Source organism: Metopolophium dirhodum, chromosome 8, assembly GCF_019925205.1.
Source record: "Metopolophium dirhodum isolate CAU chromosome 8, ASM1992520v1, whole genome shotgun sequence".
NCBI lineage: Eukaryota > Metazoa > Arthropoda > Insecta > Hemiptera > Aphididae > Metopolophium > Metopolophium dirhodum.
This window is the reverse complement of record NC_083567.1, coordinates 2,575,869-2,589,057: the sequence shown is the minus strand read 5'-3', so window position 1 is coordinate 2,589,057 and position 13,189 is coordinate 2,575,869. Positions and strand designations below refer to the sequence as shown.

The following is a 13,189-nucleotide window of genomic DNA, read 5'->3' as shown; positions in this document are numbered from 1 at the left end:
TTTAACCCTTACCCCTCCCCCCCCTCCCACCGGCGCACCACTGTTTATACACCGCTATATACCGATAATTACGCCTATATAATTGCTGCAGAGCATTATATATTCTTACGTTCGACTTTTGACGCTGTATAATATATAGAATTCTGCTGACAAAGTGAAAATATCAACGAAACGCGTACTGCACAAACGTACCCATATAATATGTGTGTTAGGTGGTAACACGAAAAAGGTCTTAGCTTTTCGAGCGAGCTTTTACACTCGCGGAATACGCGTACCTCGGTATACATGCATTATACGCGATAATATGTAAGCATAACGAAAAGGTCGCCTCGGCAAATAATAATATTGTGCCCGCTGCACCTTTGCAACCGCTGATAGCGAAAATGGGGAAACGTGGCATTTAGGTTTTGGACCGACGGCGGCGGCGGCGGCGGCCAAAATGTCAGATCGCGCGCACTCACGTCTCTCCGAAGTAATGCACTAATGCGCACGATCGGTGCGGATTAGTTGGCGGCGGCGGCGGCGGCGGTGACGACTACGACGACGACGACGACTACGACGACGACGACCTATTGCCATTCATACCGGTCGGGCAACACGACGCGTATCGCACCGCATCGCGCACACTTGCACGCGCATACCGTGAGGCGAGCACACGTGATCGGCGAAATTTTTTTGTCGAAAAATCACAATTTTCGAACGTTACACCGCACCCACCGCCGATATCGCGCCGAGCGTGTATTTACGCGCGCGTCCTGTTTGATAACACTATATATATATATATATATATTATATTACAGACGACGTGGTTGGTATAATATATTGTTTTCGTTTCGGATATTTTCTCGACGAACAAATTCAAACCATGGTTCTGATCAGTTTCGTCGTACTTGGATTGTCCTGCAGCTTTGCTTTGGCGGGTAAGTCTAGTCTTATCTCGTGTACACACGGGGACGTGTCCCTAGGGCACGGTTAACGGGGCCCAGAGCCCCGCCGTGGTACCTGTATTTTAAGCTAATTATTCGACAAAATTACGACCCATCAGTTATTTGGTGTTCAAATCTTATTTTGATTACCCCGTGTGCCATATATTCTGTAGTATTAGGATGACGTCGTAGTACCCACGTGTGTTGTCTGTCTCCGTCTTACTAAATATACCTATACAATTTTAAATTCAGAATAATCCCTTTTATACTCTGTTATTTTTAATATTAAAGATAATGGACTCACTATAATATTTTGAGTTTTAAGGAAAAACATATTAATATTAATAACATTTATATGGTAATATGTTATTGTAAAGGTTAGATACGCCGCCGATTTTTTTTATGGTATTTACATTTTGAGCATTTTAAAATGTTCATAATTCGCATAGAAATTAAAATTAAAAATATCTAAATAAAACCCATACGAAGGACCGAGACAACATATTTTCCTTGTTCGATAATAAGTCGACTGTGACAATACATACAAAATATATAATACAATATTATTATTATATTACTAGGTGTATGGATAAAATTTACTTTTTTTCGTATCGATAAATATACCCTATAAAGGCTTAATGTATTACCTTTATTTGTTATTATATTACCTATAATATTTACTATGTATTTATTATAATAATCAATTGTATACAAATAATTACTAAAATTTAAACTTTTCGTCTGTATACTGCATTTGATTCCATTTTCCTCGAATTAATCCTCGCAATTTTGTATTCACCACTTACAAGTCCTGTAAGGACATCCACTATATTCACCATATATAGACATATATAGTCGTAAAGACGATAGGTATAAAATAAAACCGCTGGCCGTGTGGTCGTGTGTATGTGCTGGAGTTGCAGTCGTAATATTATTATACTAATATAGAGTGGTCATAAATAAAGTGACATAAAAAATTAATGTTACACTGACAACAAATAATACTAATGTCTAATACACCTACGTAATTCCGTTGAGCTCAAGATGTATATATTTTCAAAGATAATTTGATATCACGCGTTAACTAAAGGCTGTATATTATGAAACAATATTTATATAATATAATAATATTAGGTATAACAAACGGTAGTAAAATGGTTGAGTGTATAAAAATCCGAGAAAAACAAAACGTAAGTATAGTAAAAAGATTAAAAATCAAGATGCGTGATTTTTTTTTATCACTAATAAATTTAAAAGAGAAAATTTCTTTGAAATCAAAAATAATACTTGAAGTCGCTGCGCTCTTTGAAGGGTGTTCTCATACGCTTGATGGAAAAATAGAACGTAGGACCATTTTTTATTTAAAAAACATTATTTTATGATGAATTAACATATTTTGTAAGTCTCCCTATATACAAAAGGTCATAAGTTAGCCATATTATAATATGTCAGTACACAAAAAACGTGCTTAATAACATGGTATAATAATATACAATATTGGACACAAGTTATTTTCTTCGAGCTTATTTATTGCTATACCTTATAGGTATGGACATTTTTTTAATCACATAATATAATATATAATATGCATTTGCGCATGTGAGGTAAAATCTATGTGACAACCTTTATGGATACAGTGAGGAATTCCTCTTTAATATATCCAAAATACGATATGAAATCATTCGATAATCTAATACGATATCATATTATAATAATAATTTATAGTTCATACAATCATACTCGAATAGCTATCGAACATTTTCAAAACAAATCAATTTACAATTATTTAATGCTATCATGTTAATAGTATTCTCTGGTTATAATAATTATTATATCTCTCTGTTCATTAGTACAAAACACAGGTTTGTAAGCCTATTTTGTTGCATACTTGTTATAACTTACTTTTTTTTTACTCTTCGCGTGCCCGGAAAGGTCTCGAACACCATCGTGAGTAGGTCACCGTACAGTATACACACACGCTACACCCTACAACAATAAACCTTAATTCAATTAACGATAAATTCGATTTTAGATTATGGTAAGTTTTCTCGGCTATATTGTTATACTTGTTAATTATTAAATATTACTCGGGTTGTTACCGACCAAAATATAAGAAAGGTACCAACGGACAATTTAGGAGCGATCGTTTTCGAACTGGAAGAGCTATGGACACTATACGTATCCACTTGCAATTGATGTATTATTCATGACAAAATATTATGAACAGACAGAGCTAGAAACAATATTTTTATTAAAAAGGCAAATTTAAATTAATTTTTTTAATAAATTGTATTATGTAGTAGGTACGCTGCTATAATACAATGAAGAAATATTCGAATTTAAAAATTATTTTTTAACAACGTTTAAGTATTTTTATTCTTTAAAACTTGTAAGTACCTTTATTTTAATCTCTACATTAATTAATTTATTATTTTATATTTAAATGAACATAATATTTTAAAAACGGTATTCTGATGATTGTTAAGGTTTGAGTAAGGATTTATAAGTTATACATACCTATTATACATATTTACATATTAATTACAAAAATGAGATCCAACTTATTAAGTATTAATGAAAATTGTTGTAAAGAAAACAAATTGAAATGGCTTGTGAGTCGGTGAATTATTGCATAAACTTAATATATTGTTTTCATTAATATTTTTCTCAGTTTACGTATTTATTTATATACCAAAAACGGTGAATGTCGAGTGGAAAAACAACACTCGGCTTCAAACAGCAATTATTGTTATGTTGAATTATATTTTATGTATAAACTTATTCGAAAATCAACAGTTTTATATTTTTATTCTGATATTTATATTAGTTTGTTGGAATTATCTCGATTCGTCTTTTTTTTTTCATTTCTATAATTATTATTAAACATCAGAACAATAAAATACATCTGACAATACTTTTTACCTCAACAAGGTATATATTCGAAACTTGTTACGCTAAATCATGCGCCATCTTTTTTTTATTACATTCAAAGTTGTACTTTCAAATGATTGTATGTAAAATTAAATATTAATAATATAACTTTGTTAGCAAAATATAATGTTTTATGTATTCGGGGTTTTTTTTTTTGTTGAAACACCTTATGAAATAATTTATTATTTCAATATTTTATGTATATTTTCATTAAACCGCATATAAGCATATTATTTATAGTTATTCGTTAAAATGATTGATCTACGCATATATGCATAATCATAATAATATTATTAGGTAGCTACCGCCACTATTATTCAATGTTTATTTACAATAAGCTTCGATTTTTTTATATAATATATAAGTCGATTGTAATTTAATATTTTTTTTCGGCCAAACATCTGATTCATATAATTCAGTTTTATTTAAAAAATAATATATTATAGCATGAGTTTTTTTCATTAAAGTTTATTGATATTTAAAATAATTTTTAACCTTTAAATATTTCATGTCAAAATATAATTTTGTGTACATAAATGGGCTCGTTTTATACATATTACGTACGTACAATGTTTATAATTAATTAAATCAAATATTTATTTTAAGTTTTAAATCATATAATATATTATAAACTGTAATGTAATGTTTCAGTTAAATTCTAAATGTTCCATTTTCATCAAAAAAAAGTCAACACAGTGTGTAATATGAGACCTAAATCATGGTTATGGTATTAGGGCATATTATATAGTGCGCGTTTTAAAAAGTCTGATTTCGCCTATATTTTGTGTAGGTAATAATATTATTCACTCAAGTCCATAAGCTATATACATAGTGTGTTCATTCAAAAATAATAATATGCTCTACAGCCGGGTGGTATTTACTATTAATTGTTACCTGCACATCTAAATGGACTATGGTCTAATAACTCGCTTTAATATATTATGCATGTGCATTTATTATTAAGTAATTGATTTATTCAATATATAAAATATGTTTCTGCGGTAAGTGGTATATACATAGTGACCAATGATATAAAATATGTATACTTAATAGATATTTTATAGATGTATATTGTATAGTCTTATTTAATATTTTATATAATATGTATACTATGAACCCGTATAATATTCAAATTAAACCTTTGCCTCCTCTCACGCGCGACGCACATCATTCGCATCAAACACTAAGCTAAATAATAATATATTTTAATATTGAACATGACGCCTTAAATAAAATCAACTCATTCGACTTTATTCAATATATTTAATTTAACCCGCCCTCGTAAATAATAAGCTATCAAATCTGTAGTTATCGTGACCATAATGCAGATAACGTTACGTGTTGATTGATTACATAGTTTTCAATATAAAATACTATACATCATTACGTACAATATGGGTACTTAAATTGTTCAAAGCATTAAAATTCAAAGTTTAAATGCAGAAATGTGCATGTGCAGAATGAATAATATATGCACTATAATATTATATATAGTGTTATTTAGCTCATCGATATTACAAAAAACTAATGAAAAATGAAACTTGCACCGAGAAACAATACATTTATTTAATACAATAAATTGTAAATTCGTAGATAGGATTAAAAACACTTTGTATACATTTACATGCGTTTATGATGTTCATACTTTTTTAACAGCCATCACGTCATAATAAATCATCGAACTATAAAAACAGTAATGGTTGGTGAACGCAAGAACAATACTCCAAAGTCGTCATGATTTTATTAGAAATTATTGTACATTTCTTCACTTTTCATCTCTGAATTATATAAAAATCAAAATCTATCATTTTTGCTAGTAGTGCAATGTGTCTTTAACATCCAATACATTTCTTTGATTATTTGGACTGTACGTATACCTTATATATATATATATACCTTATAAAAAGGGAATTTTTCACCAAAAGAAATATTTTCTGAATATCAAGAAAGTATAAAGTAATAAACTAATGAGAATACATACAAATACACATAATTGTTTAACCAACACAATAAGTAACCTAGTCCCGTTTTGATTACAATCTTAAAATATGGATAGGTAGTATAGATCAAAATAAAATCAAGATGCAATAATACTTGTGTTCACAACAAATTATTTTTGTACACTTCGAAAGTTGATACATACAATTTCGTATTATTGTTATACCTATCTGCATATTTTTTGGGGAAATGTGATACATATTAATTTAATCATTCTCATTTGTTTTAGCCTTTATTTGAGTTCTTTGTTTAGGTATAAGGCAGGTACTTATTCAAATAATTATTTAAACCAAACTTCAAATGTACTTGAGGTAAATTGTGTTAAAATATGTACGTGTTGTGTTTTGAAGTTATAATTAAGACTTAAAATTAAATTAAAAACATTCAGTAGTTAAGATAAAACATTTGTTTTAATTTGGTACTTCAAGTTTCAACTATATAATAATTGTTTAATTTTCAGACCATTCTTTAAAAATATTAATTAACTTTGAATAATGAATTGTTTTTAGAACGATTGATGGAGTAGAGGTAGTTGTACTATTTTAGTACCTATTTACAGTTTTTAATAGAACGTTATTTAAAACAAAACGTAATTTTTTAATATAATGCATTGCCTTTGCTCATTACCCTGTATGAATGCGCATTGTTATTTTTTTAATAACGATAAAAAAATCATTCATTTATAAAATATATTGTATGAAACGCCAATAATAAAATATTATTTTCATAGTTTTTCTTATTTTCAATTACCGATGGTATACAGCAAATACAAGACTATATTATATATGAAAAATGAAAATAAAATTCTTGCGATTTTCGGAAAACAGCGTGTAAGCATTTTTCTTTACTGCGCAAAAATCGATCTCTGTGACATAACAAAGAAATGCAATTTATAACAATAATATGATTTATCAAAACGTTCTTAATATAAAAAAAAATCTGTCGTATCAGATCTCTCAGCGAAAGACTTTTTCAATTTACACAAATAGGAAATCGACAAGTCGACGCGTGTACGGAAAATACACGGGCAAGTTTATATCGGTATATTATCAAACAGTAAATAAGGTGGTTCTCCGAGTCAACTTTTGGATGTGATATAACACGCACGTCTTTAGAGCATTTAGTTAAATTGTTTAAATTATATTAAATTATAAAATATGTTTAATTAATATTTTACAAAATCGCGTTATATTTATAAATATGTATGCCATGAGAACAAAACGAAACGGTTATCTATAAATCAAACGTTTTTTTGGCGACACCAACAATATTATAACCAATATATGTTTTATACATTGCGTATCACAGTTTTTAAAAATGTTTACAAGAATAAAAATTTGACATAAGTAATTAGACTCTGCAGAAGAAAAATATAAATTCGTAGAACTTATTGAATCCAAAGTCAAGTCGATCGATAATTAAAAATGTAAATATTGACAAAACTTTTTGGAAAAAATTATTAACTCTAAATGTAATAATCTTAAAATCAAACATAATATACATTACTATATGTTTACTACCTACCTATCTACTACCTTCCATCATCTGATATTAAAATTCTATACGTATCCGTTATATGTAAGTCAAATTAGTTGGGAATTTCTAATTAGGTACTGAAAACTTTCAATAATATTCTGCTGGGAGTACAACAAATATATATTGTTTACAAGTGTAACATTTATTTTCGTTTGTATATTATTTTCAACATTGATGTAGTTTAAAAAGTTTGATGCAATTAAATTTAAATAATTAATCGTATTTTACCTATAAGTTATACAGCTGAGACCCGAGATGGAACACCTTACGGAATCGTTGAAATAGATTTGTCATTAAACATAACGTTTATTATCATAATTCTTATTTATTATACGTACAACGTCTTTGAAATATGCGAATTCACATATTTTGATGTAACTTCATTTCACGACGAAAGCTCACGGTTTATTAACCATTTAAAGAACACGGTCTGTGTGAAAATGAAATTAATCTCCCGCAAAAAAAAAACTTTATAATAGAAGCTTTAATAATACACATTTATATCCTTTTTGAATAATTTCCTTGCGAATTTCTAGAATTTGCATTTTAAATTTTACTTCAAAGAATATTATGTTAAATAAAACTACTATATACCAATCTAAAAGCTATTTCGTATTATTATTATTATTATGGTTATTATTTAAATATCAAGGAATTTGTTAGTACTTATATAAAAGTGTTTTAAACTTTTATTAAGATAGATAGGTACTTAAGATTTAAAATACAAACTCAAAAATTAAGATATACATAAGATGTATAAGTATTTTATGTTTGAGTTCCAGTTACTGTACCTCATCGTGACTTTTACGAATTTTATTATTACAGAAATAGTTTGAATTGTTGAAGAAGAAAATACACCAAGTATTTTTAAACAATATTATTTGTTTTTTTTTTTGTTTTTTGTATAACTTGATTTTTAAAATGTTATTGGTTATTATAAGAAATTATATGTACAGACGATTTCAAAACAGTGATGACATTACATATTATTTTCGAATGTATCGGACTTGTGCCATATATATGAATTTTTGGTAAAACCAACCGAAATTCAATAAGAACAATATTACACTAGGGAACAATAACGCGTTATACTATATATGTATTGTAAAAGTTTTTTTATATATCAACCGATTTGGGAGATATTTTATTTTTCTAAACATTAAAACTGATATTAACAAGGACACTCGTGTATTTTCTCAAAAAGAATCGATTCGCGCGGAAAATAACCCACATAGAACGCATTTTTTTATAAGAGTCTGATGATAACTTTATCTGTGCGTTTTAGGTTTCTGCAGTACGACACATAATATAGAAACTCTATAAATATTATATTCGTCTGGCCGTACTTTGAGTTCGTTTTCGTGGTTACATATTGCTACCTATCGAAATATTGATGGACCTAATTTTCTATTTTTTTCTATACATTCTTGACCGCTTTGATGGCGGTCGAAAGATAAAGTTGATCGTCGAAATAACATCACTTACCTAACACTTAAGACATGATTATTATGTACTTCAATAAATAATTACTATTTCGATGTGATATGTATATACCTATTATTATTCTTTCGTAACGTAATATATATCTACACGTAGAAACCAGAAAATCTAACACTCATTTTCGTCGTGATAAGTATATGATAAGTACAAAATATTTAACGTATTATAATTATCAGTATTTCCTTTGTATATTTTTTGCTTAAATGCCAAAACAAAATGTTGTAAGTTTAGACGACCATTGTCGGGAAAACTTTCAAATAAAATAAATGAATAAACTGTATTATAATATAGAATTACATATTGCGTAGAGATAAATAATTATAAATATTTGTATGTTTATATGTTCCATGTTTTTATAATGAAGTTTTGTAACAATGTAACATATAATAATTTTATAGTTTTAGCATATTTTTTTTTTTTTGATTTTTGCCCTTAACGATGTCAACTAAATAGTTTTGATTAATATGCAGACCGTAGAGGGGTGTACAATGTATATATTTTGTTATTTGTTCAAAAAACCTTCTTTTGATAAATAAAAATACCCGAAAATGTCAAGTAGAAAATTAAATAACCCCATTGTAATATAATCGCCACGATGACATGGCATTATATATAAGCACGTGCTAAATTCCAATTGATTAGATTAAAAAAAAAAATTATTTGAAATGCGTCGAAAATTGTTATACTTAATAAATAAATTATTCATCGAATTATTTTTCCGACGAAATTCGGTAATAATATGACTATAAAGTTATACTGGAATATTCCGTTAAATACTTCAGTTTGTATATTTACAGCGGTAAAACCTTTGTTTATGAACGCCGCGCATATTATATTTATAAAGGGGTGCCTCGGAATATATAATAATATTATAATAATATATAATAATGGAACTATAAATAACCCCTTTATAAGCGGTCGTTAACGTTACAAATATTACACCCAATAATAATGTTCCTTCTAATACGGTCTCACAGCATCATACTTGTTAATGCAAAATTAAAATTCAATATTCGCAATATTCTCAATATTATATTATAATAAATTAATATACGTTATATATTAACGATGGGCTTTATTATATACATATATTATACCTACATGAAAATATCACACAAAGTACGATATAGGTATACTTAAAGTATTATTTGTTCTGTTGAACCTAATGGGAACATTAAAGTCAGGCTTTAAAATCAGGATTCGTCGAGTCCATTTATGCTTTCAGATTCCATTAGGTACTTATAGTACTTTGGTTTTAGCGGAGCAAGGGACTTTAATTCCACCCGAAATAAATTATTCGTGTTTCCTAGGATTTTATGTTTTCCCCACTCGACTAGGCGAAGACATAAATGTACATTCTACAATATTCGGAAATTCATTAAGAACACGTCGATGTGGACTAACTAACTTTTTGTAAATTTGCTGAAGTAACGATAAATCATCATCTCATTCTCCCAATCTATTGTTTACATATTGAAAATTACCATAGTGAGAAAAATATAAACATTCTACACCAAACTGCGATGCGTTTGGACCTAACATTATATTCTGCCGTCGTTGTCATGATGTTATTTCCTTTTTTACAAGGACCTATTATTGTAAAGTAAAATACTTTAAATTCGATTAAATTTATTTTGCGCTTCGTCTAATCTATTTTAAAATATCAAAGCATCGAAAGCGTAAATTATGTAGATAGTTAAAAACACATTGAAAATATAATATAAAAATGATTGATTTCTGTTTAATTTAAAATAAATTTAATATACAGTTTTAGAAATAATTTTATTCTTGTCATTATTATCATTTTCGTTTTATAAATTATAAACATGTGATCAGTTACATATAGTAAACTTTAGCAAGCACTAAATTCTGAACTTTGCTAACGAACCCGAGTTGAACTACTCAGGTGCTCTTTTTGGAATGGACACCGTAACGTGTTAAGTGGGTAATTATAAACAATTTTATATTGTAAATTAATAACACATAATATGTCGTCATCCGAGTGTCCGACATCATTTATACGTCCGAGAAACTTGCCCTAAACGAAGGCCTGTGACCTGTGTCTGACTAGCAAACAATGTCGGTCATTAGATTGTTTGAGTTAAAAACGAGCAACTTCTATTAATTTACCTTATAGTTTTCACAATGTCAATAACCGCGTTGATATAACGTAAACGATAACGACAATTAACAATTAACAACTGTCCTGACTTGATTGTTAAATATACAATTTTGTAGCGTGTAAAATTACTAATGAGCGATGGACAGCGTTTACAAAATGGTCGAACGGATTATATACCTGGGTAGTGTTTAAGGGACGGTACGCAGTCCGTAGATTTTAATCGCACGTTCAACTTTAGACGAACGGATAAGCTTTTCAGGAATTATTCTTTCGAATTCCGTTAAGTGTGAACACACAAAATAACTTCACACGTACTTTACGTCATATTATACAACTCTTTGAAACAAAAACTTATCCATCGATTTTTATGTCAACGTTTTTTTTCCCGACATCCTTTGCAAACATTTATTTTAAATTTATCGGCTGTGAATTTTTTTATACGGCCAATTATTATCGATCGTAAAAAATACAATAATAATTTGACGGCATCCAAATTTTTAAAACAAATATAATCATTATTTCAATGGCCGCGTCCATTACTTACCCGTCGTAAAACCTTGCAGATAAACCGTTTTTTGTTTTAGTTTTTTAAACACAAACGTCACAATATTTTTACAAAAAATATATATAACAACAGATTTCGGATTCTTTTTTATTTTTATTTTACATATAAACTATAAAGTGAGTGAAATTTATCAAATTTCGACTGTTTATATTATTATCGTTGAACTTAATACACGACTTTTTGTATAAATGATCATATTATTATATTATTGTCACGTTGGTAAAAATAATAAACACTGCACTATAGCAACAAGTATTGGAATATAAATAAAAATGTTTTAAAAAAAACTTGATACATACATATATGATGTACCTATACAATTAATCTTTTCAGGTGGTTTTGTTACAAATGTAATACATTTGGCCATTTGGGGATTTGAGCATCAAGGAATATTTTATAAGAACATATTTTTCATACTTTGATAGTTTATATCAGCAAGAAACATTTTTTCTCATAAAAGCTCTAAGCACAGCGGTCACAGATAGGTTAGGTTAGGTTGTGCGTAAAGCGGTTTCGTTAGATTTTAAGTCAAATTTTAATATCAAATAAAATACGGTACACTATAGAAACACTCATTGCCAATATCGAAAATAAAAATTTGGCATTCCGAAACGCATAAACTTTGTTCTACGAAAATAATAATAGTAATAGTGGAAAAGAAAATACACGCAAATCGAGTTGAAAATAAAAAAAAGCACAGTAACTATGGCAACAGATTTTCTGGTTTTTCTACCATGTATGCTAGATAGTTAAAAAAAATGCACGTGCAAAAGTAAACATAGTTTTTATATCCGTTGTCATCCCAAATGTCTAACGGATTGTAGATTTCCTCTTGTTAAACAAATACTGAAGCCAGTAGACGTAGGTAGTAAAGATATAAGTATACCTACATAAGTAAGGATATAGTATACATAAAGAATTAAATTAAATCAATTTCGAAAGAAAAAACAATTATCGTGGACAGGCAGGTTCCTACTTACTACGCGATTGATTATTAATTGTTAATTAATTTGTTTGTCGTCATGAAAAACAATTTTATGTTCCTTCAACCACTATTACCGACAATTTGACTTCAATATAGTCACCTGAATTATCTCAATTATTATGATTGGTTAATACAGGAACGTTACGCTTAATATTAACTTTAGAATATGTACTGTGAAAATGTATAAATCACATTTTTACGAGGTAACAAAATTTATTATGATTATACACTTATTAATATTGATATGTAATTTAATGAAAATGTTTTCAATAATTTTAAACGTGTCCAAACTAGTTTTTCTGTAATTTACATACATTTAAAACACATTATGTTATGATAATATGTGTGTTTGTCTGTCTGTAAGTGTGTATAAAGTCTGAAAAAATGGCCATAATAACTATAAGTTTCCACGAGGATCGCATTAATATTGATTTAATAGCTGATAATATTTACAGAATTCAACCCTTCAAAATTACCTTTTTTATGTTCTAAGATCATGATAATATTGTATTAAGTACCTTATACCTTTATCAGTTTTTCAGTTGTTGTGACTTAGTACTATATAATCGACCATCGTAATAAATAATGTTTTTGGTAGGTACCGTGTATGAATTTATTAAACATTT

General features: G+C 28.4%; 1 protein-coding gene across 1 annotated transcript in view; it reads left to right on the top strand.

The window, feature by feature from the left end:
* Nucleotides 1-551: 551 nt before the first annotated feature.
* LOC132950901 (uncharacterized) overlaps nucleotides 552-13,189 on the top strand; it is a 63,667-nt gene continuing 51,029 nt past the window's right edge. The window contains exon 1 of the mRNA XM_061022513.1: nucleotides 552-920. Within this exon, the coding sequence (XP_060878496.1) occupies nucleotides 866-920 (55 nt within the window). The 5' untranslated portion in view covers nucleotides 552-865. The remainder of the gene's footprint in view (nucleotides 921-13,189) is intronic.